This window comes from Lissotriton vulgaris, chromosome 5, assembly GCF_964263255.1.
Source record: "Lissotriton vulgaris chromosome 5, aLisVul1.2, whole genome shotgun sequence".
In the NCBI taxonomy this organism is placed as follows: Eukaryota; Metazoa; Chordata; class Amphibia; order Caudata; family Salamandridae; genus Lissotriton; species Lissotriton vulgaris.
In genome coordinates this window covers 1,480,512,849-1,480,539,627 of record NC_141693.1, presented here as the reverse complement: position 1 = coordinate 1,480,539,627, position 26,779 = coordinate 1,480,512,849, and the positions used below count along the sequence as shown (strand labels likewise).

Sequence of the window (26,779 nt, the reverse complement as noted above, 5' to 3'; positions counted from 1 at the left end):
GCATGGCAGCTGTTTGTGCGCCAGCACAAGGGGGAGCACAGGAATGCGACATTTATTTGTAAATATGTCGCATTCCTGTGCTCTGAAGGTGCCGGAGCGTGGCGCAGCCAAAGGGCTTGCGGTGCCACGCTGGGGCACCTTCTTGTAAATCTGCCCCAGGGTTTTTGGAGAGGCACGTTCCAGTTTTACAACATAACTTCTTAGTTTTAGGTGAGGTGGGATGTTTTAGGAGCAAATATGTGGCGAAGACCCAGCTTTGTCCCTCGATGCTTCTGAAATGAAGTAACTTCCTAGCTTAGGACTCGAAGCCCAGGAGCAACGCTGCTTGCTCGAGTGGAGGGCGCCGCTGACTCCTGTGTGTGTGCGAGAGCAGTGTGCAGATGACTACGCCATGTCTGACGTCATGCTGCAGGACCCCGTTGAGGAAGGAGATGAGTAGGCAAGCTTCTTGTGTCCTCTCTTTCAGGGGAGGCTGGCTGCCTCTGTCTCCCGCTAGGTTAGGGTGACCAGACGTCCCGGTTTTCCCCGGACGGTCCCCGTTTTTGGAGAAATGTCCCGGTGTCCCGACACTTTTCTCCAAGTCAGTGAAATGTCCGGGTTTTTAAACCGTGTCCGGGGTAAACATAGAAATGTCCCGGTTTTTTATTGGTGTTTCGGTTGAGCAGACGCTCGCATGCTCTCTTTTCTTAACGTGATGTCACGTAGGTGAGCTGAGCGTTGTAGCAGGAAGGGAAATCCTTTGAAGAGAGAGCCTTTCTCCCAGGATTTCTCTTCTCTTTGTACAACGCAGCGCCACCTACGCGTTAGGATCAACCTTGGTGATGGAAAGTGCATATCCAGGAAGGTATAAATGACTTGAACCAGGGTTAAATGCTTGCCCTAATGTTGTTTAATATCTTCATCTGAAATGTCCCGGCCGAATTAGACTTTGCAAACACTAATTTTCCGAAAATCGGACGGTAGTCCTTAGCGAGCAGGACTAAGCAGCCATTGGCAGCCAAGGTTTTATATTGCTATGTGTAACATTTTCATATTTTCAATGTAATTATGAGTGACACTTTTTAGCGAGCAAAATCAAGCAATGAAGAGAGGGAAATATATTACAATAAATTAAATTTGAGAAACAAAAAATGTTTCAGCTGAAGCAAAGCACCTGGAGGCGCAGGGAAGTCTCAAGTATAGCAAACTGCTAGTGCGCTGTAGTTTTTATAATTTTAAAAACGAGTCTCTCGCAACACTTAGACATTTGTTTCAAAGTTCTTTAAGGAATGGCCTGTTTAACTTGAGGCCGCTCAGCACAAATGAGTTAATATACAAAATAAACGTCCTGCTCTATTTCCCACTCACATGCTTCAATAATTAGTGTGTTTTTAATGCACTTCATCTTCAGTTTAGCTAGCAGTCATGTACCACAGGTAAACATCTGGGTATCAGCCGCCTTCACATACACGAACACCACCTCCGCGAGACACCTACAAGCATCTTGTAAGCTCTTAATTTATTTACCTATCATCCAACTAAAGCCCAGTTGGGCTGTTGGCGCGCCACAGTGAAGTCAAGTGAAAACTGACCGGGGCAGACTGGAGCACGCCTCCCCTAGCATTTTGGGCAAGCCAGCCTCGGGCCCTGTGATGCTGATGCACACACTTACTTGGTCAGATCCCGCGCGGCCGGCAGCCTTACGCTACTAATAAGAAATTATGTGGGAGATGATTGATCATGTGTAGTGGCATTAGTAAGCAGTGTCAAGTGAGTATCTAGGCCAGCACAGAGAAATCAGGTTACATCAGCCGGCCTGTGAAAGGTGCTGTGCCATGCATGTTGTGTGTACGTTTCACTGATGGCCGCTATGTGCAATTCTGTGCGTGGGTGTGACTCGTGTGTGTGTGGCCAGGAGGCAATACAATGGAGTCACTCATTCTGTACATTCTTAAGATCTACAGGCAGCCCTTCCGTTTGCCTCGCCACACCTCTCCTGCTCAAATTCAACTTGAGTTTGGCCTTGTAAGCAAGCAGAATGGGGAGGTCCACACGAGCGGGCTCACTGCTTAGTGCTAGAGTGCAGTGACAATATGCACTTCAAGCTGATTTGTACTTGGTCTTAACAGCGACAGTACTTTGGGCATGATTCACAATGGTAACCTTAGGCCAAAAGTCTAAGTTTATGAATTTTGGTAGTCACAAAGGGACTTGCAAGTAGTAATAAAAGACCTCTGATTTGTCGTCTGTAATGCTTCATCTCCGTCGGTGGAGGGAGCTGTCATTGTAGTCCTTTTTCTATGTCTATGACAGTTTTGAATTTGTCCTACTTTTATGTCGATGGTTACTGCAAACAGTAGTCCTACTTCTATGTCTATGACATGTCCCCGTTTTTTGTTTTGAGAATCTGGTCACCCTACGCTAGGTTGCTCTGGCTAGCTGCCTTGCGAGTGCTGGTGCAACTCCTTGCCTGCACCCCCTTCTTAAGGTGTTGCTGCCTGGACTCCATTTTTGAGGCAAGACTTAGGTAGGCCGACTTTCTCCACCCCTCCTTCAGTTCGAGGGTGTCTCGGCGTCCTGCTTGAGTTAAGAGTTGGGGAGAGACAGCTACCCGAAGCCCATGTTTGAGTGAGTCAGCTGCCACCCTCTGGGGCAGGAGAGGGGCAGGGCGGCTCCCTGGACTCCTGCCCGGGGTGACAGACAGTCCTAGCCCCGGGCTGCTTCTCCAGGTAAAGCGCCATGAACACACAGACGTGCCGGGGCCTCCCCAGACACTGTCCCGCCCAGCGCCGCACCTCTGAGGTGGCGCTAATGTTAACCAAATGTGACCGGTTTATGTAAACAAAGCACCAGAGGTGAAGGGGGAAGAGGAGTTCACGAAGGACCCCAGGGCAATCTAGACAAAGTTTACACCCCCTCCCGCCCCCGGGGATGAGTTTAGAAAGTTCATTACATTAACTGCTAATTGTATTGGTTGACTATCGGAACAATGCGTCATTAAATAGCATTGTCCACGCGGCTGGTCCTGAGTGAAAACTTGCAATTTTGTACCGCCATCCCCAAAAGCCTGCAAGGACCCCGCCATAAACAAGATACATATTCGTTTTAAGCACACCCCACAAACTGAATTGTTTTGCACTCGAATGATAGATTGCTAAGAACAGTACCCAAAAGAAAGGCATTCGTTTTATCGACAGGAGAAGACTGAAAGCATGAATGCTAGGATTGACATGAGGATGTCTCAACAACGTCCCGCAATTCCCCGTACATTTCGGTTTTCAGAGTCCCGGCGTCCTGACGTTCTTCTTAATTGTAAATGAATGTCCCAGTATAGGGGACAAAGATTACAAAATGTTTCTTTCTTGCAGCACAGGAGGAGGTTGGCTGCATGCTCCCAGCAGAGGACAGACGGACTGAGGAGGGCAGGAGGGTTAGGGTCGAGGGCAACTCCTGCCATAGATAATTGTATATGAAAGGAACCTTGTAAATGTATGCGTATATACACACAGGCTCAGGACCTCCACCCTGAGCCCCTCTGCCAATGTTCCTGTCCCTCCAATTGTAAAGCGCTCTGACATCCCTCGGGATCATGTTCGCGCTATATAAAACTTTATAAATATATACATATACACACGCACATGCGCGCTCACACACACACTGACCATATATATATATATTTTATTTTTATTTTATTTTGTTGGGTCTGGTAGCTGAGTAGACTAATGTGTCCACTGGAGGGGCCTGTGTTCAAATCCCTGGTCCACTCAGCTTTTCATCCTTCCCAGGCTGATAAAATGAGTACCATTGAGTTGGGTCACAATGAACATCTGTTATTCAGTGCCAGGATACCCTCGTGTTTTTTACAAATATATAATGTGTGTGCGTTTTTTATACTTAGCAGGCTATGCAAAAACCATGACATGCCAGACATTGAAGTAAGACTAAAGGCTTTAGTCCTACTTTAATGTCTATCCTGTCCCGGTTTTTGCTGCTCACAATCTGGTCCCCCTAATTTAAACCTCTTCCCTTAGGGCCACACACAGACGATAGCGCCACCCACCGAGCTATGGTGTCCCCAAGGAAAGACCTTTCAAGATATTTAGGGTGTTTATAATACACACAAACAGTGTGCCATTGTCAGAATGGCATGGGGTCTGGAGTTAGTAACTAAGGCGAGAACCTTCATTCATTCTCTGTAGTGATCCCTGGGTAACCTGCACATTACAGCGTGCGTTCCCGAGCAACTCAGGCGGTTAACGAACCTGCAGCAAAACGTGGTTTTTAAGCAGCAAAGCGCTCACGGAAAGAGTACCGGGGCCGGGCGAGTATGCGCTTGCTGCATACATCTGTATATGCTGGAGACTGGAGTACATCAATTCTAACACTGGGAAAATAGTTCAGGGGGCAAATGCGCCTGCTGCGAGGATCGGTGTGTGAACTGCATGCCTCTGGTTCCAGTTCCACCAGGGCCTGCTGTCGAAGAGGAAAGAGACGTTTCAAAGCCTTTCCTTTTTTAAAGACATTTGAATTCATTTCCGTTCTTCCTACCCGCCCTCCTTGGACTTATACCCCGCACTTGAGCCCTGTAAGGAGCCTTGACACCATGCACATGCACCGCTGGTGTAATTGTTAATTCTGATGCTATGTGATATCACAGTGCTTCTTCAGTCGTAAAGCGCTCTAATACCCCCGCTACACAAAACCGCATAGATGTATTTATTGTTTTTATTTATAAACATGAATAATACGATAAATACATGAATGCATACACAATGAGTAGTACTAGTACCTGCGCCTTTATGACTAGAACACCAAGATATTGCTCGGATAGGGGTGGACAGAATGACGTGTTTATCGCCACGCCATCGCCAACCATTAGCCGTGCCAACTGAGACACTTCAGGAGATCTTCTAAGCAACCCCCGGCCTCCACCGCTGCCAAACATCTGGAGGAGGCACCCCAGCAACACCCCCTGCCCCTGTAATGGGATTTATTTCACAGGACTTCCTGGTTCCACCCCACTGGCTTCATTTTGATCTTAGAACATTTGTTGTGAGGACAGCAAGAGTGGCCCCGCCCAGAGGACCCCCTGAGGCCTGTAAGATTGACGCGAGCTTTGACAGTCGGGATTACCCTAATCACTTCCTGTGCAGCCGGGGAGGGCCTGTTTGTGAATCCCAAACAGAGGACGGGGTGGGCACACACCTACTGCCCCTCAGCCCCGCCCCACCCCCAGGCAGATGCAAGGGGCTCATCCTGAAAAAGCATTAGCGGGCAGCTAGCAGCAACCCCCCACCCCCGGAACCCCACTCCTGTCTGGGATTGGTGGGCTGGCTGCGTGAAATACTCTGTCTCCGTCGTGTCACATCAACAGTTGGAGATACAGACGGACAGGGGGCCTCAGCTGTTCACCGAGGCCAGGCACTCTGAACTCGAAGAGCCATAGATAGGAGCAGCCCCAGAGACAAAACACAACATGATCTTCATTCTCCCTTCGTGGGATCGGATCAAGGTAGGAACTGCGCCTTTATGACAGACGCACTCTAGCTACTAATAAATGCTGCTCGCTCATTTAGCGCTCCCCTCAAACCGGGCTGCCTCTTGGCGCAGTCAAACCTCGGCGTTACTTTTAGCGATCACATGCAACCAGACCCCTTACATTGTGTATACGTTATCTTTTAATTACGTTTTTATTAGCGCAAGGCAGCGATTCCCATCACCCCTTGGCGCATACTGCCTAAAGCTATCCCATTTTGCAGGGAATGCGGATGCGTGTAGACCGGGTAGCTCATTCGGCCCGTGTGATTCCTGCGCCCTCACTCCCTACAGTTTCCTCACTGAGGGAGACCCGACCAGTGAGGCGCTTTCGTACCTCGTGCTTCTGACTTTTATTTTAAAGTCCATATAATCTGCTCATTCCTGGGACCTCGACACCCAGGCCCGCTGTAGTCTCCAACTTTACCCCCTCCCGCCCCCCAGTACCAATCCTCCGCGGTCCGTAGTCATGCGTGAGTTGACCCGGCCAAGAAGCCTGACACATAGAAGGAGCTGGCGCACTCGACAGTCTTCAGAATATTTTGTAAATGTAATTCACAATTCGGCCTAATATTGTTGCAAATCATTGAGCAATAAGTGAACGACGTTATATCACTTTCTGCGGAAAATTCAGCATTTCTGCAGGTTTATGTTAAGTATGTGCATTGTTAGCTCAGTTTTTAAGATGTCGCTATTTCTGCAATGTTCAGCACAAAACAACTTTACACTTAGGAATAAAAATCTGTTTGGTGGCGCAGAATCAGACAGCGATATGAACTGCACTGTAAATGACTGAGAATATATGCTAAAACATCTGATGCAAGGCCTCAGATGTGGTCTGATATCAAAATGTAAGATATAACGGGTTAACGTGATGATCGGTGGACAATATGGGAGTGTACTGTTCTCTGTGGTCGCTTTTCACTTGTGTTTTTACTTTCCCTTTGCAGACGCCTCTGTGAACATTGCAGTTGTGGTTTTAGTATAGTCATAAAGACAACGTGAGGCCCTGATTCCTTTAGGAAGAATTATATATGTTTTAGAGAGCGATACCCTTAATTAACTAATAATCAATCAGGGATATCTTAAGGATTTTGGAGGCCCAGGGCCAAAAGAATTTTGGGGGCCCCTGTTCAGAACAGCTTTGAATTTATGAGATCCAATTTCAACTCTTTCATGCCCTCTTTGCCCAAGTCACCGACAGAGCTCAGGCACACTCGTCTAAATTCTAAATGTGTTTACATCTAATATTCAGGATAGGGACTTGTGCTTTCAATAATGTAACACAGCAGCAGCTCAATAATATTACTGCAAATAATCTCTGTGACAAGGTCCCATTTCTAATATATGAGGTCCTGTTTCGATCTGAAAGAAACTTTTTTATATGGATGTTTCCTGAAACATCAACACAACATTTCTCTGCAAAATGTCTGTAATACTCTCATATATCACCTGTATTAAAAATAAATGAAAAAAAGGGTATTTAAAACAATCTGTTTAAGAATTAATACGGGTATTCAGGACAAGACTCTTTGCAGAACAGAGCTGGCTCTATCAGGGCCCTCTGAAAGGCTGGGGCCCTGGGCCAGAGCCCACTTTGCCCATGCCTCTGTAATCAATCTAGGAGTATAAACGTTTATGATGCTGCTGTCCTTATTGTTACCACAAGGTGGAGATGTTGCGCTTCCGTTCACAGGGAAGTCTGGTTGGCCGCCCGAATGGTACGGTTGCTTTGGGGCAGGGTTTTATATAATTTTTTTTTCAATCAATCAATCAATAATCTTTATTTCGATTATAAAAAACCATAAAAGATTACATATAATATAAAACAATCATAAGACAAATCTTTCAATTCATAGCCTGTCTATTCAAATACAATTATAAGTGCTCTTCGAAGTCCCAATAAAGCTTTTCCTAATAATTAAAACAATAAATACGGTTTTAAACTCTAAAATCATAGAACCTCCATAAAAAATTTCATTTTAGAAAACTTTACAATATTACCAAATCATTTAGGCACAGTTTTTAGGTGATGTCGTTTCATTCTTAAAATATATTTAAAACTATCAGCATTACGGTCAAGGGTCCATACCAATTACCTTTATTATTATAATTTTCTTTGCGCAGGCTTAATCACAAAAGTAACTAAAACTTTAAACCACTCTCCTTCTTATTAGATCTACACAGAAAAGGTATCTGCTTATGCTGAACACAATAGGTTGGGCAGTATCCATTTGCAATATTCGTTCTGCCTCACTGCAGCGTCTAAATCCCAAAAGGCGACAAATTGGTTTAATCCATTTTATCCTCGCAAGGGTATAAGCAGCGCACAAGACTAGCATGTGTACTTCATTCTCTTTGACGCCGGTATTGCAAAGTTCACAACTACCATTGTTTTCCTTTTCTATATTACACACCCATTTTGTAATGTTTGCATTAATTTGCAAAGTGCCATAACAACATTTTAAATACAGAGATTTGGCAAGACCTGGTTGAATTTCATCCATAAAAGGCTCAAATTTACTGTTTGGTTTAATGGTAAGGTACCTTAAGGATAAGGTGCCTAGTTTGGGGTTGTGTGACCGGGAATTTTCAATAAACACCCAGTAGCTTAATTTTAGAAGTTTTTTGGAGCTCAAAGTTAGACCTTCTGGGTCCTCCCAAAAATGTCTCAACCCCAATTTAGTAAACCAGTCCTCGAGGTGAGTCAACCATGCCAACCTTGTGTTATTTTTTATTTTCAGAATTTCCTGTAGGCCTTCTCTGTAATGGGCAAGTTCGTCTGTTGACCACAAGCGGACCCAAAACAATAATGGCCGTAAAGCTACATGGTCATCAGTACGATGAATGTGTAGATCCATTAAAAAAGGAAGTAAAGGGTGCGCCTTGGTATACTCAGTAGTTTCCTAAGAAAGATATTCTCTTGTGCCATAAAGGTATTTTTCACTGCTTATTCCCATAGTTCTGCCCCATAGAGGCAAGCAGATTGTGCCTTGTATTTATATAACTCCAATACTGGGGAAACGGCTTTCGATTGGCTGCTCTTGTGTCTCCTCGCTATCGGAACTAAATTCTGGATAAGAACTGTTTTACTCTTATCCAGCTGCGGTTTCCAGTCTAATTTAGTATCTAGAGTAATGCCTAAGTAATTAAAATTATGCACATATTCTATCCTTTCTGTTTTGACAGTCAAAGTTTTTTAAAAAGATTTATGCAGATTGACTGCCATATATTTGGTTTTAGTTGAATTAATCTCCAATCCTTTGGTTTCACAATAGATTCTAAAAGTATTAAGTCAATTTTGAAGGCCTTTTGGTATCTGGGATATTAAAATTGTGTCGTCTGCAAACAAGAGTGCCGGTACAGGTGCCTTCCCTGGTTTTATTGCATTTATTTTTTCCATAGTTTCTAACATACTAAAGGACACAAGGGTATCTCATTTGGATTGACGATTTAAAAAACAGGGTTTTACAATTCAAAGTGCGATACACCATAGCTAACAGCGTAGTAAAAATGCGTGGTAATTAAAACTCGTAATAAAACAAGGATTTACAATTTCAAAATATAGTACTTGATAACTAGCAGCATAATGAGTAGAAAAAGTGCAACTGCGGGGAAACATTCATAATAAACCAATACTGTTCTAACATATATTTAAGAATTGTTTAAAAAAGCTACATTTTTAAAAACAGACTAGTTCAGAAGGGGGTGCCAGCAGAAAGTTACAGGCCTTTTCTGCTCTGGCGATGTTGTATTTCGGAAAAATAATATGTCTTAAGTATCTACGGCGTAAAGGTCGTAATGTGGGACAAACAAATAGAACATGGTTTAAGTCTTGTACACAGGAATTACATAAGTGGCAGAGTCTTTCCTGCCTAGCAAGGCTCTCCAAAGCTCCTGTTACAATTCTTAAAGGGAGTAAATTCAGCCTAAGCATCAAAATAGTTCTACATACTCCACGCTGGAGATTCCATAGAACATAAGGTTGAGGTTTTTTGTAGATACTACTCCCTGCTATACAGTCATTACCACTATTCTTTGCGCACAATAAAATATCTCTTTTACGAGATACACCGTAGATTGTTTTTTTAATTCTGATTTTCAGAACATGTTTACGAAGCACCACCACACTGTCCATCTCTAGGCCGAACAGTTTTATGGCATTTTGATGATTCCTAAAAAGATCACTTTTTCCTTTCATGATGACAAAAAGTTCCTCACACAATGCTACCCATAAGGCATTCTCAGAGCTATCCGCTAATGCCATGCTCCATCTTAAGCACGTAGCCATAGAGAGCACATAGGTGGAGAGTAAACCAAATTTTAGCTAAATCGCTGCGATAGGAGCAGGGCGATTCTGATTAAAAATTTGCTGCCCCTCTACTTTCTCAAATTTATCCCACTCTTGTGTGTCTACTGTTTCTCAGGCATAGCTCAATGCTGGTGGTATCTTTATTTTATATACTGATAAAATGTGTGCAAAATGTATTTTCATACAATGTGTATAGAATCGATTAATTGCAGAGGCCTGTGAAATTGCTTTGCCTGTGATCCATATGATTGCTGCTGAAACACCTATTTGTAATTTTTTTCCTAAATATGAGTAAACTTGGCTACGTCCAATTTCTCATTCCCCAAGAACCAGTCCCTTTTCTTTCTGACTCTACATCCCCGGTATCTAAAAACCATAACTTTGCTCTTTACAATATTTATTTTTAAGTAGTATTCTTCTGTATATCTAGTTAACTCAGCAAGTCGTCTTTGGATTCCAATGGATTAGATCCATTAATATGGCGTCATACGCGTATAGCAGGGAGCTCAACTTTAGATTTCCTAATTTAGTAGAATTCAGGGTAGAGGTACTCTGACCCCATGGGAATGCTGAGGGGTCAGTGAGGGATCCCTCATGGGCAAGAAACTGTCCACTGTTTTTTTTAGCGCACAAGGCTCTGCGGATCCACTGCAGCGCTCATCGCAACCCTCCTGGGTGCTCTGCGGTGCATCTGTGGATTTAGACCCCAATTTAAAAAAAAAACATACGCCCACTCACAGACCCACACACCTACTCACATGCCTACTCACACAGAGCCATACATCCACTCATACACCTACACACCCACTTACCCACCCACACAAAACCTCACACACTCATACAGCCACTTACACACCTACTCACAGACCCACAAACCACTTACACCCTCACTCACACACCTACTTACACACCCACATGACCATTCACACACCCATACAGCAATTCACACACCTACTCACAGACCCACAAAACCACTCACACACACACTCCCACTTACACATCCACTCACTCACCCATAAAGCCACTCACACTCCAACCCAGTCACTTACACAGCCACTCACACACCTACACACAGGCAGGGATACACTTATAGAAATCCAATAGCATATGTTTTTACTAAACATGTTGTTGTTTTAGTATTGAATGTGTGCTTTTGGTTGGGAACAGATCCGCCGATCCGTAAAATTAATTTTTTAAAAAGGAAAGATTTGGTGCATTACATTTATTCAAAGACTACATAAGTTACCATACTTTACCTTAATTTTTTTTATTTTTTGTTTCAAAATATATAATAATAATTCATTTGTGAATAAAATGTATCTATAAACTTGTGAAAATGTATATTAGTAAACTGAAGTTATGGGTCAAATTGTAGTACAATTTATATTAAACAAACCAGTGAAATTCACTAAAAAAAACAACGTTAGAGGCACGATATGGTTAGAAAATAGCAATAAAAACCCATAGAAATTTACTGAAAAACCTAAAGGTTACAGGGACATTATAGTTAGGAAATAGGATTAAAAAAAACTTAGAAATCCACACACAAAATGAAAAGTTACAGGGCCATTACAGTTAGGTTTAGATATTATGCACACAAACCATAGAAGTTCATCAGTTACTGTTACATGAGCTAACTATAACTCACACCCCGCAATGCACTGCTTATGACCTCACATATTAAACCACTCATGACATAGTCATAGATCTGGAACTAGTGACTGAAGCTTGCACCAGTCTGTGAGGTTTATACTGAATTAACATTTCCTATTTTGGAACTGTATATCCCCTAAACAATTGTGAAAAATAAGGGTCTGGCTGCAGACTAGGCCCTGTAGCCAAGTCCCGTACTTAACTGAGTTTGGCTGCTCGTATTGGGATGGACGCAAGCAAAACAGCCAACCCATGTGACACACGGTTTAAGCCCATGTGCGGCAAGTTGAGAACCATGCAGCAGTTTGGGCGCAAGTCCTGCTCAAAGGCCCTGAGCTAAATCTCACTGCACATGGTCTTCTGCCCCACTGGGTTTGGCCAACACCTGTTACACGCAGCTTGTGACCTGGTAGGAGTTCCAAAATACCTGCCCAACCCCCGCTGTGAGGAGTCCCTTTAACTTTGTCCACCCCGCTGCCATTGCCAATTATGAGAAGCTGGCTTGGTATATGGTGTACACTTATGTAAGTGGGCCCCTTGCACCAATTCAGACAACCCTTATGGTGATTTTAGTGGTCTTAGACAACCGTAGAAAGCTTTCTAAGTGGTAGCTGTGGAGCGCAGCCCTCAGGCTTATTCCAGTAGGAGTGTAAAGCAGCTTGTTTTACCATAACATAATCTTAAAGGTATAGATTAAGTGAAAAAGAACCACACAGTGTATTAAAAAAAATGTATCTATTATAAGACACTCACTAACAAATACAAATATCTCCAAGCTGGAGATATACACAATTCACACAATACTTTCAATAAAAACAGATAAGTACACAAAATACACAGTGGTCCCCAGGCGGAGACCAAACCATATACTAAAATAGTGGTATTCGAACCACGACTCAAGTCAAGAATATTCCAAGTAGAAGTGTTGGGGACCCAAGGAACCACCCATGGTAAGTAACCAGGAGCCCCACGGAGGCCTTGTGCAGAGTGGGAACACGACCGTGGGATAAATGCAAGTCAATGGATAAGTCGTGGTTACAATTTTAAAGAAGAAGGACCCATCTCAGTGGACCCTGAAGAAACTTTGTGGAAGACAGAAGGTTGGAGGGCCACCCCACCAATGGATACCTTAAGAACCAGGATACCTGCACCAGGGAATCCAGGTGCATAGGTGTGAAGTGGTGTTGGAAACCGCTGTTGAACCCAATGGGGGCTTCAGGAAGATGCCGCTGCTGGAGAAAATGAAAGTGTATGGTGGAACCCAAAGGTAGAATCAAGATGTGAAGAACCTGCAAGCCGAGGGGACAGAGTCTATGCCACTCACGAGTGCCCAGGAGACACGGAAGAATGCCCACGATGTCGAGTGTTGCAGGTAAGTTGATAGTGACCTTGAAACTGCAGCTGTGCGGACCAGGCGATGCTGTGGACAACTAGGAGCCAGATACATGCTGTCCCACATTGTATGCCGAAAGTAGAGGGGTTGGTGTCCATCTGGAGCACCAACAAGCCTTGGCAACTGCAACCAGCTTGGAAGTTGAAGAAGGTGCAAGGTCCAGGAGACTCACCACAAGTAGGGGAGTCAGGGCAGGACCGAGCAATGAGGGGAACCCAAAGTATGTCAAGATGACCCGCAAGAGGACACACAGGCCAAAGGCACTGGAGTCGCAAGAGGACCTCGACCAGCCCACAAAAGATGCAAGCCCATGATGCAAGTGATGCAGTGAGGATGAAGATCTTTGGACACTGGAGATGCCTGAGGTGGGGGCTATTTGGAGTGCAAAGATCTTGGTGGAAGGAAGCCAACAAGCTTTGGCAACTGCAAATCAATGCGGTGCACAGGGGTTCGGTTCCTGCGGCTCCAACGAGGGATACTGGCCTCAAACTTGGTGAGATGATAGGGCAGGCCTCAAGGGATGGGAAAGACTACCACCTGTGTTGCTAAGCCTTTCAGAGTCCGTGGGAGGCCAGGATTGGCATTCCGGTCAGCTGAGTTGCGGTGACTGCAGATGCACGGAAGTGACTCCTTCACTTCACGGCAGATTCCTTCTGGTTTCTTGGATGCCCACAGGCCTTGGAAGGTTCCTGTATGGTACACAGTCACAGACGTTGCAGCCGACGAGCAGGGCGACACAATCAGGAGCAACAGGAGTCTTTTCATTTGCAGCCTTGATGCCCAGAATGAAGTCCAGCAAAGTCAAGGGTGCCCAGACGGTTGAAGAAAAAGTGGTGTCAGAAATGTATCTTGTCCTAGATTAATCATTGGACCCACCCTCAGGTTAGCCCTTAAATACCCTATGGAAAGGGTTGGTACAATACGTCCAAAGGAGGGGCTGCACAAGAGGGAGGATACTCCCCTGTCCCTTGTCCAGGTTCACACCAGAGGTGGAGCCAATGGCTCCCTGAACTGGACTATGCATGGAGCACACCATGCACACAGACTATTTAGCGCTGCCAAGTGCCCCCATCCTGCCCCAATGCACTGAACCTTGTCTGGGAGGTGGTCACATCTTCCTGTAGCAGGATACCTATTGTTCTGCCTTCTTCTGCCTCGGCTTGGCTCAGCAGCAGGAGGCCAGAAACGTGTCACTTGCCGGCAGCAGCCCTAGCTTGCGGTCCGGGTCTGGAAGACTGGTACCAGGAGCATCAAGGGCCTCCCAGAGGAGCTGATAACAAACATAATAGGATTTTGTTGCAGCCAGTTTTGAGATGGTCATTGCGTAATGACGCAGTGCCCCTCTATATGTCATATGGCTGTCTCACTTACAACCCGTTAGAATGGGCTCCATTAGCTGTAAGGGTATCCTGCTCATGCAGGGGCACCCTCCCACCTAGAACCAAGGAACCTGCCTTCAGGATTGTACGGTCTGCCTTAGGGGTGACTAATAGGTTTTAAGTGTAGTGACCCTAGATATAGGTAAACCAATATCTTCTGTAAGTGGTGTTAGCCCCAGCTTACACACGGGCATGCCTGTAGTTACAAATTGAGTGGTTTCCCAAGGGTGGCATAATACATACTTCATCCCATGGGGGACCTCTGGGGTACCTATGCCCTGGGTACCTTAGTACCATATACTAGGGACTGATAAGGTTACATCAGTATCTAGTCTGGGATGTACCTAAGTACTGAACATACCAATTTAAGGGAGAAAGCACAGAGACTGGGGTCCTGATTAGCAGTACCCCAGCCAGACTAGTCAGAAACAGTATTACATCAAGCAAATCGTGTGGGTAACCATATAAGCAGATCCAACTTTCCTACACTAACATTATCAGATCTTGTTGAAACCTAAGATGTCTGCACTGGGCTTACAATTCTTACAGTGCCAACGTTATTAAGATATGAACACTTTTTTAGGCCACCCCATTTAACTCTTCCTCCCTTCGTGGTGCCTTTGCATGAACTTCAATATACAAAGAGTTAGCTAAACACGATATGAGTGTGCCAAATATTGCCTAGATCTGAGATAATGCATCCAATTTATTAGTTGTTACCCCCACTCCACCTCCTTAGTCCCCCTTTAAATGTACTCCTCCTTGGTTTATCTGCATAAACCTTGACATACCAACAAAAAACTAAACATGCTAAAGTTTTTTCCAAATTTCATGCAGATACATTAAACAGCACTAAAGTTTTTAGCAAATCAATATATGTGCAATAAAAGACAAAGGTTTGGGAATCATTATAATTAGTAACATTTAATTTATTATTTCTATGCAAAACAAACATAAACTACACAAACATTAAAGATTCTAAGGTTATATCTATTTGGTACCAGAACTGGAGGCATGGTTGAAGAACTAGCAACTGAAGATTGCAGGGACAAAGGCGCCAGCACATAAAGCTAGTCCTGTGTCCGCGATTCCAATTTTGGAACTGCTGCAACAGGTAGCCTAGCTGGAGTCTGTGGTTCCAGCCAGCTGGATCTGCGAATCACACGACTAAATTAGAAAATATATAGTTTACATTTGGGAACCTCCCACCTGATTTGGAGTTCAGGGCTCACTCTGCCCACTTATATAGCCTTTAGTATTCTTTTTCAGGATGCAGATGCCAAGTCCCTGCATCCTGCACTGACAACTCAACATTTTCTGCCAATAGTTCTGGTACCATGATTCGTGTTCGGCTCTGTGTTGCCGAAATGTCTGACAGAAGAAAAAGTTCCCTTGGCCAATCAGATGAGACTATTATTTTTAAATTCCGGAGCTGCAGAGATCTGCGGTTCTGGTATTGTTGATCCTCTGCAAATTAATTCCGTGTTATGGAAAACACAACCTCTCCATGGCCAACGTGAGCACCTTTGCAAACTATAATTCCTTCAAAACTACTGAACAGATTTACACCAAATCAAGAAAAGTCTAATACTTAAGTAAAGTTCCCCATTTTGCCAAATGCGGTGTAATTCTGTTGAGTCTGAACCAAAGAGCTAACAGCCAGATTCATGAAGGTAAAATCGACTCGCAAAGGGCCAGATTCGGCGAATCTGGCCCTTTGCGAGCGCTTTTATTGCATTTGGGATTCATCATCCCAGATTCAATATTCGCAAAATCTGAAATCGCTAAATTGCGAAAAATTGCATTTAAGGAATCTCTATTTGAGATTCCTTAAATGCAATTCATGAACCATTTTAGAAGTGCGAATTCGCAATTTTTGGCTGCTATTTACCGCAAAGTCTGACTTTGTGGTAAATAGCGAAAACTTAGAAAAATGCACTTTAGTGCATTTTTCTAAGTTGGATGTTACACACACACACATGTCCTTTGGACATGTGTGTTCGCAACACCAGTGTAAATCACCATTTCAGGGGTGCTACAGGGTGTCCTTTGGACACCCTGGCACCCTTGAAATCGCTTCCTTATTTGCTATTCGCTAATTGCTAATCGCAAATAAGGATTGACTACCCATTCATTCCTATGGGCCTTTGGCCCATAGGAATGAATGGGGAGTCATTCCTTATTTGCGATTAGCAATTAGCAATTATGATTAGCAATTAGATTAGCAATTAGCGATTAGCAATTAGCGATTCGCAAATAATCGCTATAAATTTTGCGATTTCTACATGCATCCCGTTTTGCGAGTCTTCAATAGCGATTCCTTAATAATCGCTATTAAGGACTCGCAAAAGAGGAGCATGATGAATCTGAGGGTAAGAACCCTATGGAAATTAAAATGAGACTTTTGGGACCAACTCTTTTCTTGCCTGTATGTGGCAGCGTGCGACTGTGTGAAATGCAGGCCCTGTCTTTGATAGATCTGCACGATACCTGCCACTAACCCCCAGACTCATCAAGAACATATTTTGCGATTCCTTAATAGCGAAAAATACCGATTCGCTATTAAGGAATAGCAAAATGCTATTCATCAAGAAATCACTTAAAAATAGCGATTTCTAATAATTCCTTAATTGCGACACGCAAATTGCGAGTCGCAATTAAGGAATATCTCCCCATTCATTCCTATGGGCCTAGAGGCCCATAGGAATGAATGGGAAGACCATCTCAATTTCCTAATCGCAATTAGCGATTCGCAAATTGAGATTGCGATTTCAAGGGTGCAGGGGTGTCCAAAGGACACCCTGTTGCACCCCTGAAATTGATGTGTGCACATATGTTGCGCACACACTTGCCCTTAGGGCATGTGTGTGCGCAACATGAAACTTTGAAAAATGAACTTTAGTGCATTATTCAAAATGTTTGCTATTTACCACGTAGTTAGACTTCGTGGTAAATAGCGGCCCCAGGCTGCGAATTCGCAATTTAAAAATGGTTCATGAATTGCATTTAAGGAATCTCAAATTGAGATTCCTTAAATGCAATTAAGCGCAATTTAGCGATTTCTAGAATTGCGATTTTTGCATTTGGGATGATGAATCCCAAATGCAAAAATAGCGCTCGAAAAGGGCCAGATTCTCAGAATCTGGCACTTTGCGAGCCGATTTTAGTTTGATGAATCTGGCTGTTAGTGCCCAAAGTGGATGCACTTTAAGAAAACAAAACATTTAAAGTTATATGGAGGATTCTTTGGGTGTGCCAAAGAATTGAGAAAACAAAAATGCCCCCTTCATCTATCACCGCCCACTGTAATGGAATTAACACATGGGCTTCCCCCTGTCGCACTCTCAGACTACTTTTATGATAGGGGGAGGATAATTGCTTAATTAATAGGCCATTGGCTTCAGACCCGGATGTGTCTTCCCAAAGCTTGAATGGAGCGGAGACAGCACGTGTATTCGGGCATCGGCGTGCGTGGCAGCAGAGCCCCTGAGAAGGGAGGTAGCCGCTCTACCATACGTTAGGGTGTCAGAGCTATGCCTACATGGAAGTAAGTCGTCTTTACTACATGCTCTGATACGGTGACATATGCGTTTAGACGTCACGTGCCCGGTTTGAGCTCTGAACCGCGCAGTGTTAGGTCTGATGAGAGGTGCCCGGGAAGGGCCGCATTCCATGCTGCCACGCGCCGCAAGATGGAAACGCTAAAGAATTCCAGGTATGCTCTTGTGCGGTGACGTGAGCAGAAGGAAGTTGAAATGTCATTCAGCTTTTATATATATATATATATATATATATATATATATATATATATATATATATATATATATATATATATATATATATATATATAATCGAGCTTTTTAATGTAAGATTGTTCAGTATTGTCGAGTGAGTCCCATGTGACCCATCTCTTTTACCGGACACATGAAAGGTGCTCCCACTGAAGCAAGGGCGATTCTTCTGGAAAGGCCCCCAGGCCTCGTCCCCAGGCGGGGTGTGCCGTGGCCGCGGCGCCTGTGCTGTCGGCAGTCTCTGCTGGGTCCCTCCAATTCTGTCAGCTGTGGGGGGAGACATCACAATGGAGCCCCTCTTCGGTTGGAGTCTGGTGGAGGGGTCTCTGCATGTGAACAGGGGGCTCAGGCGGGTGTCTTGAAGGCCCATTGTCTGTCCCCGGTGTGTTTGTTCTGAGCCCCGGGCCCAACAGCAGCCATGTGTGGGTAGGTGACGCAGGCCAAACATTCCCTTTGGGAGGAGGCCTGTAATTAGAGGGCAGGGGGTCCTCTAATCCTTCATGCTGACCCTCAGAAGGTGGCATCAATGCCCATTGGAAGGCGGTCTGAGCTGTCAATTGTATACCCAGGCCCCTGCTTAGGAAATAACACAAGCCCCACAGAGGTAGCAGTGAATGGGTGCATCACATGTCATCCCTGGACCACGGGGTATGGGTGTCCCTGGGAGGGAGGCCTGTGTGAGGAGAGCTGGTGGGGTTTGGAGGAGGGGTGACCGGGTCACTAAACAGCTGGTGGTGATGGAGTCCTTTTCCTGGTGAGATGTCTGAATAGTCTTCAGGCAGGACCACTCGAATTATGCGAATCTGTTGCTTTTTCACATAAATATGGATTTTCCACATTTGTCGCATCATTATCTGCCGCATAATCTGCAGATTTTAACAAAAAGAAAATTGTTTTTAGCTCAAAGGGATCACAAGGTACTAAAAATGTGGCGATATGTGTTTGCACACAGTGGAATGCACTTCTCAAAGGTTAACTGGTGATCTTTCAGTTGCTTATTCCTGTATTTAGTTAGTAAAGTGCTAGTAGTTAGGCGAAATCTTTGTCCAGACAGTATTTCTATGAGTAAAAATGGCTAAATAATGAAATAATCCTCTAAAAAAAAGTGCCGCACAATTTGCCTTTTCTTGCCTCGTAATTTCGTCAACCCTGTCGCATAATTTGGTGCTCCATTAAAAAACAATTCCGGTGGCCCTGGCTACAGGCGATTGAAGCAATGAGAGGGCATTTTATTTGCATAGTGCACTGACAGCTGTAGTTTCTGCGCCTCCAGAGTGGAGGGTACCCTAGTGACTTCTTACCAGATAAATGGAAGTCAAACCCCATCCTCATTTAACCCGTGGCTTCTCTGCTCAGATGTCCAGGAGTATCCCATTTTGGTTAAAAAAAATATAATGGTCCCAAGTACATAGGGTTTGTGCAGTTGCTCACCTAAGCCACCACCACACCAGCCCCACCACCACTGCTGCTGCCTGATAACGCTGACCTCTCTCTTCTGTGCCCCACAGGTAAACGGACGTGATCTGAATGATGTCACAGCGGCGGAGGCCTTGAGCCTCTTCCAGGGAACAGATGAGTGCCTTACCCTGGAGGTCCAGAGGAATACGCCAGCTACCCCAAAAACATTCGACAGTGCCACCCAGACAGAGGCGCACTGGTGGGAAGGCCAAGGCGAGGAAGAGCGTTCAGACTTCAAACCTTTCCTGGACAGGTAGAGTTACTTACCTAAAAGCCCTGTTGTATTTGTGTATTTTTCATCAATCAACTTCTTTCTAACTGCTTCACATTGTGGCAAATAATGTACAGGGAGACAAAGTGAATTGCCCCAGATCACTCAATTTAGACGAGTTGGGATCAGGGATTAGTGTTGTGAGTTTCTGAGCCCACAGCTGAATGCTTACGGTTTAAATACCAGCTCCTAAGACAGCTACCAATCAAAACCTCAGTGTAACCACTTGCCAACATCTCAAGGCTATAACTAGACCACATTTCCACTCACTCACTTGGCCATCATTCAAGTTGACCTCATCCGCGCAACGAGACCAAGGACTTCCAAACAGTTGCGTAAAGCCTTTAGAGATCGTGCAATAACACAGTGCCAGTGTGCTCGACTGGCGACCCTCCTCGCCTGCAAATACGCAGAGTGGGAAAAAGCTTGGAGTGGTAAATCCCATGTGGAGTGAGTTACATGGCCTTTGTCTTGTAGCCTGCCACTGTGATATCCACAAAAGGTACTCCATCAAAGCTGTGGGTATAGACGTTCAACACACAGGACACGTGTTTGAATCCTGCTAAGATTTCTCAGTGGGTTGAGCGTCTAACGCAGAGATGTGCTATGCCCGTGTCAGGTCTGGATCCAAGTTAAATAGCCCAGGTGTTACTGTACTTGCTGCAAAAATCTGTGCGTAATCTTGCAGCCAGAGGCTCCAGGCTCAGCAGCCACCGTCTTATACTCCTCATTCTGTAGATGAGTCAGTACCTAGGAGCAGGGTAAGAGTAAACCTATTATGTAGGCACCAAATGGAACCCTGAATTTAGAGTTTAACATGCAGCTCATAACTCCTGTACTCTGTCAGTTCTTGGTGAAAAAATGACATCAGGAGGGTTTTGTGCTACTTGGCTGAAGTCGCAGCACACAAAGCAGTAAGTGCAGTCTCTGCCTGCCAAAACAAATAGTCACAGATAAATCTACCCCTTGATCTCTTTTTCTTACGTCTCTCTTTTGCTGGTTCTTTCCTTTATTTTTCCTTGCTTCTTAGTATGTCAGGTACCTGCCGGGCAGACAGCAGACAGTTTTTTAATGTAAAAAGTTCTGAAAATAGCATATTACTTGCCCTTAATTTAAGTTTTAGCTGGTGCTCTCCTTCTCCCACTTAAAGAATTTGCAAACTGAACCATAGATCCATATGCTGTCTTTTCCCAACTCTTTACCCACGCATATAGCGAAACTAGGGGCAGGCGAATCTTTGCAAGGTTTCATATGACACATATCAACACGTTTCAGTGTTTTATTTTCTCTTACTTTCAGTCTGTATCAGAGCTTCCTGCTGCCTGAGGATCACAGCAGCGACGATGAAGATTACCTGCCCATCATGCCTCGTGATGTGGAGAATGCAGACGAATTGCCCTGCCAGGTATTAGAAACTATACATCATCATAAGAGCAACTTTCCTGAGAGGTACCTCTTAGTGCGTGTCCCCAGGAAGGTGGTGGTAACCTTGTTTTTCCAGTCAATACCCAGTAATTGCCTACACAATTCCAAATACCAGTAACTGTCTGTTCACGGTAAGGTATTAGTCAGTGTCCCCCTGCAACGTACAATTAAATGTCTGTTCATCTGTATCAGAGCACTACATAAATGAAAGTGTGTGTGATCAACAGGTCAGGTCGCAAGTTTGAATAACTTTAGTGTTGATTCAGCCATTCATCTAAAGGGAACATCATTACTTACATTAATGTGCACCATTGAAACAGGGGTATGATATTACTGATTATAATTATTATTGTAGCAATATCAAGTTGAATCTTGCAATGTAAGCTTGCAGCAGGGTAGACATGTTGACTAGTTGTTTTACAGGAAGGGGAGGAGAAGATCAAAACTGCAGCAGGGGTCTTCCCCTGGGATGTGGTATTTCTGTGAATGGTAATGTGTTTGCTCTTTTGACTGAGTTCATTGTTGTATTTCCAGGGAGAAGGATCCTTATTTGATCCAGAGCAAGATGTGGCAAGCTGTTCTGTTTCTGACAGCATCTCCTTCAGTGCCATTCTGGTAAGAACACAGAGTGCAAATGCATCGCAATGGAATGACACAAAATGCAATGCAGTGAAATTTCATGAAATGTGCAGTAAAGAATGAGGGGGCATATTTTCATGGACCGGTGTTAAAATTATCGCCGTTTTATCGGCAGGAAACTGCCGATAAAACGGCGATAATGGGTTTGATAATACGCCCTTGTTAATTCCCATAGAAGCCCATGTTCTGATGTTAACTTGGGCTTCTATGGGAATTACCAAGCCCATTATCGCCATTTTATCGGCAGTTTCCTGCCGATAAAAAGGCGATAATTTTAACACCGGTCCTTGATAATATGCCCGGAGTATTATATTACTGTATGTTACAGAGTATTTATAGTACGCCAAAGATCATCATGTCATATTGACATGTTATAAATGTCCTATGACGTTTGGAATATAAATCATTTTCTCAAAAATAAAATAGTTTGTTCTTTATTACTAATATATCCCCTTACCCAGATTTACCAGTCCAACATTCTTTCCACCTATCCTACGTGAAACGTTTTTTGCACGCATGTTACTAAGGCTGCTCTCCATTTAGCCTCTGTCCTCTGAAACAGGAAGCGTCATCATAGGAGAACTGGAATTGCAGACTGCACAACTAGCATAGCAGCTGCAAAGCAGCAAAGTGCAAGGTTGCATGTTCCTTCCATTCCACCAGCATGCTAATTCATTTTGCTTTGCCCCTTTGTTGGTATAATTAAGCTTAAAAAATGGTATACATCACACCGCGGAGTATCCTTAGACCCGACAGATCTCGTAATGAGATCTGATTGCAGGCTTTGAAAAATCATTAACATTTTACTAGACCTGCAGGTTGAGTAACTTGAATAATCTACTCAAACTAACCGCAATGTAATTGACCCGTAAACTGATCTCAAATTGTGTGATCATTGGCAAATATTTTATTTTACAGTCGCCTTTTTCTTCATTCTCAAATATGAGTGTACCTCAAATATGTGAGTTCAGTATTTCTGCTGTACAAAACAAAACTCTTTTGTTTCATTAAATATTATAAATGTTTGCTCCATGAGTAATAAGAATCCAGCACACATATTGGAGACACATGATCCCGGACTTGCATCACAGTTTACTAATAGCATTGCCATCAGGGCAGGGGCAGGAGTATATTTCAGTTCATGTTTAAACACTCTCTTTTAATATATATAATATTAAAGCATGATGTGGTAGCAATGTCATTTACAGACAGTACATTTCTAACAAATGGCCAAAAAACTTCCCACTACCTTGCAGCTTTCCTGTTGAAATGATATAGTGTATTCACAATAATCTGTGAAAATTCTGACACCCACCAGCCTCTTATTTCACACTTCGTACAGCAGGTCAGACACTCAGCTTTACAAAATCCTGGAATTCTGCAGTCAGAGAAGGAAGAGTAATTGTAAAGTGACCTCAGACCTCTGTCTCTGAACATTGAGCAAACATGACGATAAAAACAAGATTTAAAGGCATATTTATTGCTCCTTCACTTTCTGACTGAACAGAACACCTGTTCTTTGTCAACTTGCCAGAAGGGGTGAGTGGGTCCAAAATATACCTCAACCTAATAAAAACTGATTCGCCATAGTCAGTGGGCGAGTAGATTTTTCAATACCTGGATTGGCTGCCCCCAACTCCTAACCAGGAAGTGGTAGTAGCCATCTTAGGACTCAGGACTCAGTCCCAAGTCCTAAAAACAAAAAGCAAAAAAAAATGACATATTTGGAAGGTAGGGGTACCCTGACACCCTAAGCTTAGTGGTATGGTTCCAGAGGGACTCCGCCTGGAGGATTTTTTATTTTTATTTTAAATTGACACAAATTCCCAGAGGGTGTGAGTTATAGTTATCTTATGACATGAGTTAAAGTTACTTGATATAAATATAACTGCAGAATTTCTATAGCTTTTAGAGTTTAAAACGTTATGTTGTTACTGAACATTTCGGCCAAGTATACTGTCACTTTAACCTTTGTTAGTTTTCACTGAATCTATCTATCTATCTATCTATCTATCTATCTATCTATCTATCTATCTATCTATCTATCTATCTATCTATCTATCTATCTATCTATCTATCTATCTATCTATCGTCCTCACTCTATCTCTCTATCTATCTATCTATCTATCTATCTATCTATCTATCTATCTATCTATTGCCCTCACTCTATCTATCTATCTATCTATCTATCTATCTATCTATCTATCTATCTAAATCTGGGGCAGCGTCAAAAAGCAATGCGTGTTGCAGTGGAATGCCCACAGCAATAGTCATTGCATCCCTCCTTCATGCAAAGTGATGCGTATAAATGGGCCGCATTTACAAGGCGGTCGAAAGCCACTTGATGTCACTTTGTAAATATGGAGAAAGGCATAGCGCCACCAGAATGTTGCTAAAAGTGACGTTCATGTGGCACAATATCAATGTAAATATACCCCAATGTTTATAGGAGCTGTATAAAAGCACGGCAATGCATATATATCAAGTTGAAGAAACATGACTATAAAACAGTTTCTAATGTGGTGTGCACACAAAACCCAAATACACACTCCAATCTATATTCTAAAACTGAGTATGTCTATGACATCTATTAACCATTCTCTATTTCGGTTCTATTAAATAACTATGTTAATACAGAAGGAAACAAGTACTAAATTACATAGTAATCAATCATGCTTGGTAAGGTCTAGTCCTTGTATCTTAACCTTTGGATGGATTCCATTTCAACTTGGCTTTGTCCCAAAGAATGCGCCCTGCCTGGACATATTGTAAGAGCTCACAAAATGGTAGGGACCCCCTGAATCTCCTAACAGTTTTCTACCCTTCCCAAAATACTTGCCATGTAAAAAAAATATGTTTTTAAAAATGCTGCTAACATACCCCCTTCGTATTGCTAAAGTGCCAGCTTTAATTGTCATTGATTTTGCCACAATTGTAAGGAATATTTGGTGTGTATTGATATCATAAATCATGACCAGTAAAAGGACTTTCTCCATTGTGTCTTCTAGACGGAGGACGAGGAGGATAGCGTAAAGACAGCTAAGAGTACGGCCAATCACCTTGACTGGGACAGCGGCCTTGGATGCACTGATGGAAGCATGAGAGTGGATGAGCATTCTGGACCTGAGACGGAGTCAGATGATCAATCCATGCAGGAGAAAGGATGGTTGGATTCTGGGACCCCTGGGCCCCAGACTGGAAGCCCTCTGGACCTAATTGATTTCTCGACCAGCGATGATCTGAGCGATTCAGGTTTCTGCAGCATCAGCCCTGAAGAATACATGAGATTCCAGAAAGTCCTGGAGGGTAAATGTCAACAGTACCAACTCTGGGAGTCCAGGCAACGACAGACAGTTCACCAAATTCTCAGACACAAGGGACTAGAGAATCATGCCAAGTCATGTGATGAAGGACTAGAGAAATCCTCATGGAGCCCTGGGCTCCCAACTCTGGAAGAGTATCCAGAGGGGATGCTCACAGTCTCTCACTCAAAAAATGTGGAGCATTGCTTTAACAGTAGCCTGGTGCCTTGTCCTAAGGAATCCATAACTAGTGATTACGAGAAGAACAAAAAAGATAAATCAAAGTCAAGTAAGCCAATTCAACCTCCAGCAACAAGCATCTACTCCGGGGAGAAGCCCTCGGGCATTAAAGATCGTGCCCTGCGGTGTCGCAGTTACCTGAATTTAGTACGAGAAGATCAGATGGGCGAATGGTCTGCCGACCCCATCACTGAACCAAATCCTGCCAGGTTACACAAAGTTGGTTGTCACGACCAGACCATGCAGCGAGAGAGACTCCTGTGTGAAAGGAACCGCGTGCTGTGCAAAAAGCAGCAAAAGATCCAGCTCATGAAGGAGCGGGCCCTACGGCTCAAGGAAGAGCGTAGCGGCATCACCACGGACGAGGATGCTCAAAGTGAAGTCAAAATGGGCAGGCACTGGAGTAAGGCTGAAAGGAGGCAGCACCTGCAAACGGCCAAAGAGCAGAAGCAGCGGAAGGAGCTCCTGCTGCAGTGCCGGATAGAAAGCCTGGCGGAAGGCAACCGAGCTACAACCAACAACAGTAGTAATGAACACAACATCATTGAGCTCAGCCACAAAAAAATGATGAGGAAGAGGAGCAAGAAAGTCCTGGACAACTGGATCACAATACAGGAACTATTGAGCCACGGAGCAAAATCCATCGGTGGCACCACCTTGTACAGCCCCTTGCTGTCCGTTACGACAGTATAGTGCCAAGCCAAACTCGGCACTCTTAGACAAATCCTTTCTGGCCCACCTGAAAGGAAGTGAACATTAGTGTGCCTTCCCAATGAAAGCAACCACACAAGCATAAAGCCATGTGACATCTAAGCTGTGTAATGCAGCCCCATGGCTAGGAAAGGTATTGACTTTTTTGTGTGCTGTGTATCACTGACCATGATACCACTTGCCTTATCCACTGGAGCAGCCTAATTGTATTTATGTTATGGTGAAATATTGTTATGAGCATTAGCATAGCACATGTGCCAAAAGCATGGCATTGAGGATGTTTCTTAATGAGTGTCCCACTTTTGTTTGATTGTTGTACTTCCATCCATTAGATACGTAGGTTTAGTAGTGATAAGCATATGGATGGTTTGTGTTGGTTAATGTGAAAGTAAAATGATTTTCATCAGATCTCTGTACTGTGCTAAGAGTATGGATGTTCATGTGAAGGACTTTACCATTTTTCATTGAACGGGGTGGGGTGGCAGCTGATCATTGCCCAGCCAAGTCAGGTTATTTCCTAGAAAGCTTTGGTAGCCAGGTAAACAGCTATGGTGCAACTTTTTGTACACAATTCATTCTGTAGCATGTTTAGGCCATCTTTACCTGAATGGGTCTCAGATACATGTTGATGTTCTGTGGATTGTTAAGTGGTGAGTGCTGTTGGGTACACCAGTAGGCCAACTATATGGAA

At 43.8% G+C, this 26,779-nt stretch overlaps 1 protein-coding gene across 1 annotated transcript; it reads left to right on the top strand.

Moving 5' to 3' along the window:
- The first annotated feature begins 5,364 nt into the window (after positions 1-5,364).
- On the top strand, positions 5,365-26,268 carry LOC147712795 (E3 ubiquitin-protein ligase PDZRN3-like). The gene is made up of 5 exons (XM_086920378.1): positions 5,365-5,491; positions 19,551-19,753; positions 21,071-21,176; positions 21,731-21,811; positions 24,844-26,268. The coding sequence occupies exons 1-5, from the start codon at positions 5,456-5,458 to the stop codon at positions 26,068-26,070; spliced, it is 1,653 nt and encodes a 550-aa protein (XP_086776504.1). The 5' UTR covers positions 5,365-5,455; the 3' UTR covers positions 26,071-26,268.
- The last annotated feature ends 511 nt before the right edge of the window (positions 26,269-26,779 follow it).

Bases quoted from the DNA above. Each gene is read 5' to 3' on its own strand.
- LOC147712795 (XM_086920378.1), top strand. From the start codon at position 5,456: ATGATCTTCATTCTCCCTTCGTGGGATCGGATCAAG. The intron at 19,754-21,070 runs GTAGAGTTACTT...TCTTACTTTCAG, and splicing joins TTCAAACCTTTCCTGGACAG to TCTGTATCAGAGCTTCCTGC. The intron at 21,177-21,730 runs GTATTAGAAACT...TTGTATTTCCAG, and splicing joins CAGACGAATTGCCCTGCCAG to GGAGAAGGATCCTTATTTGA.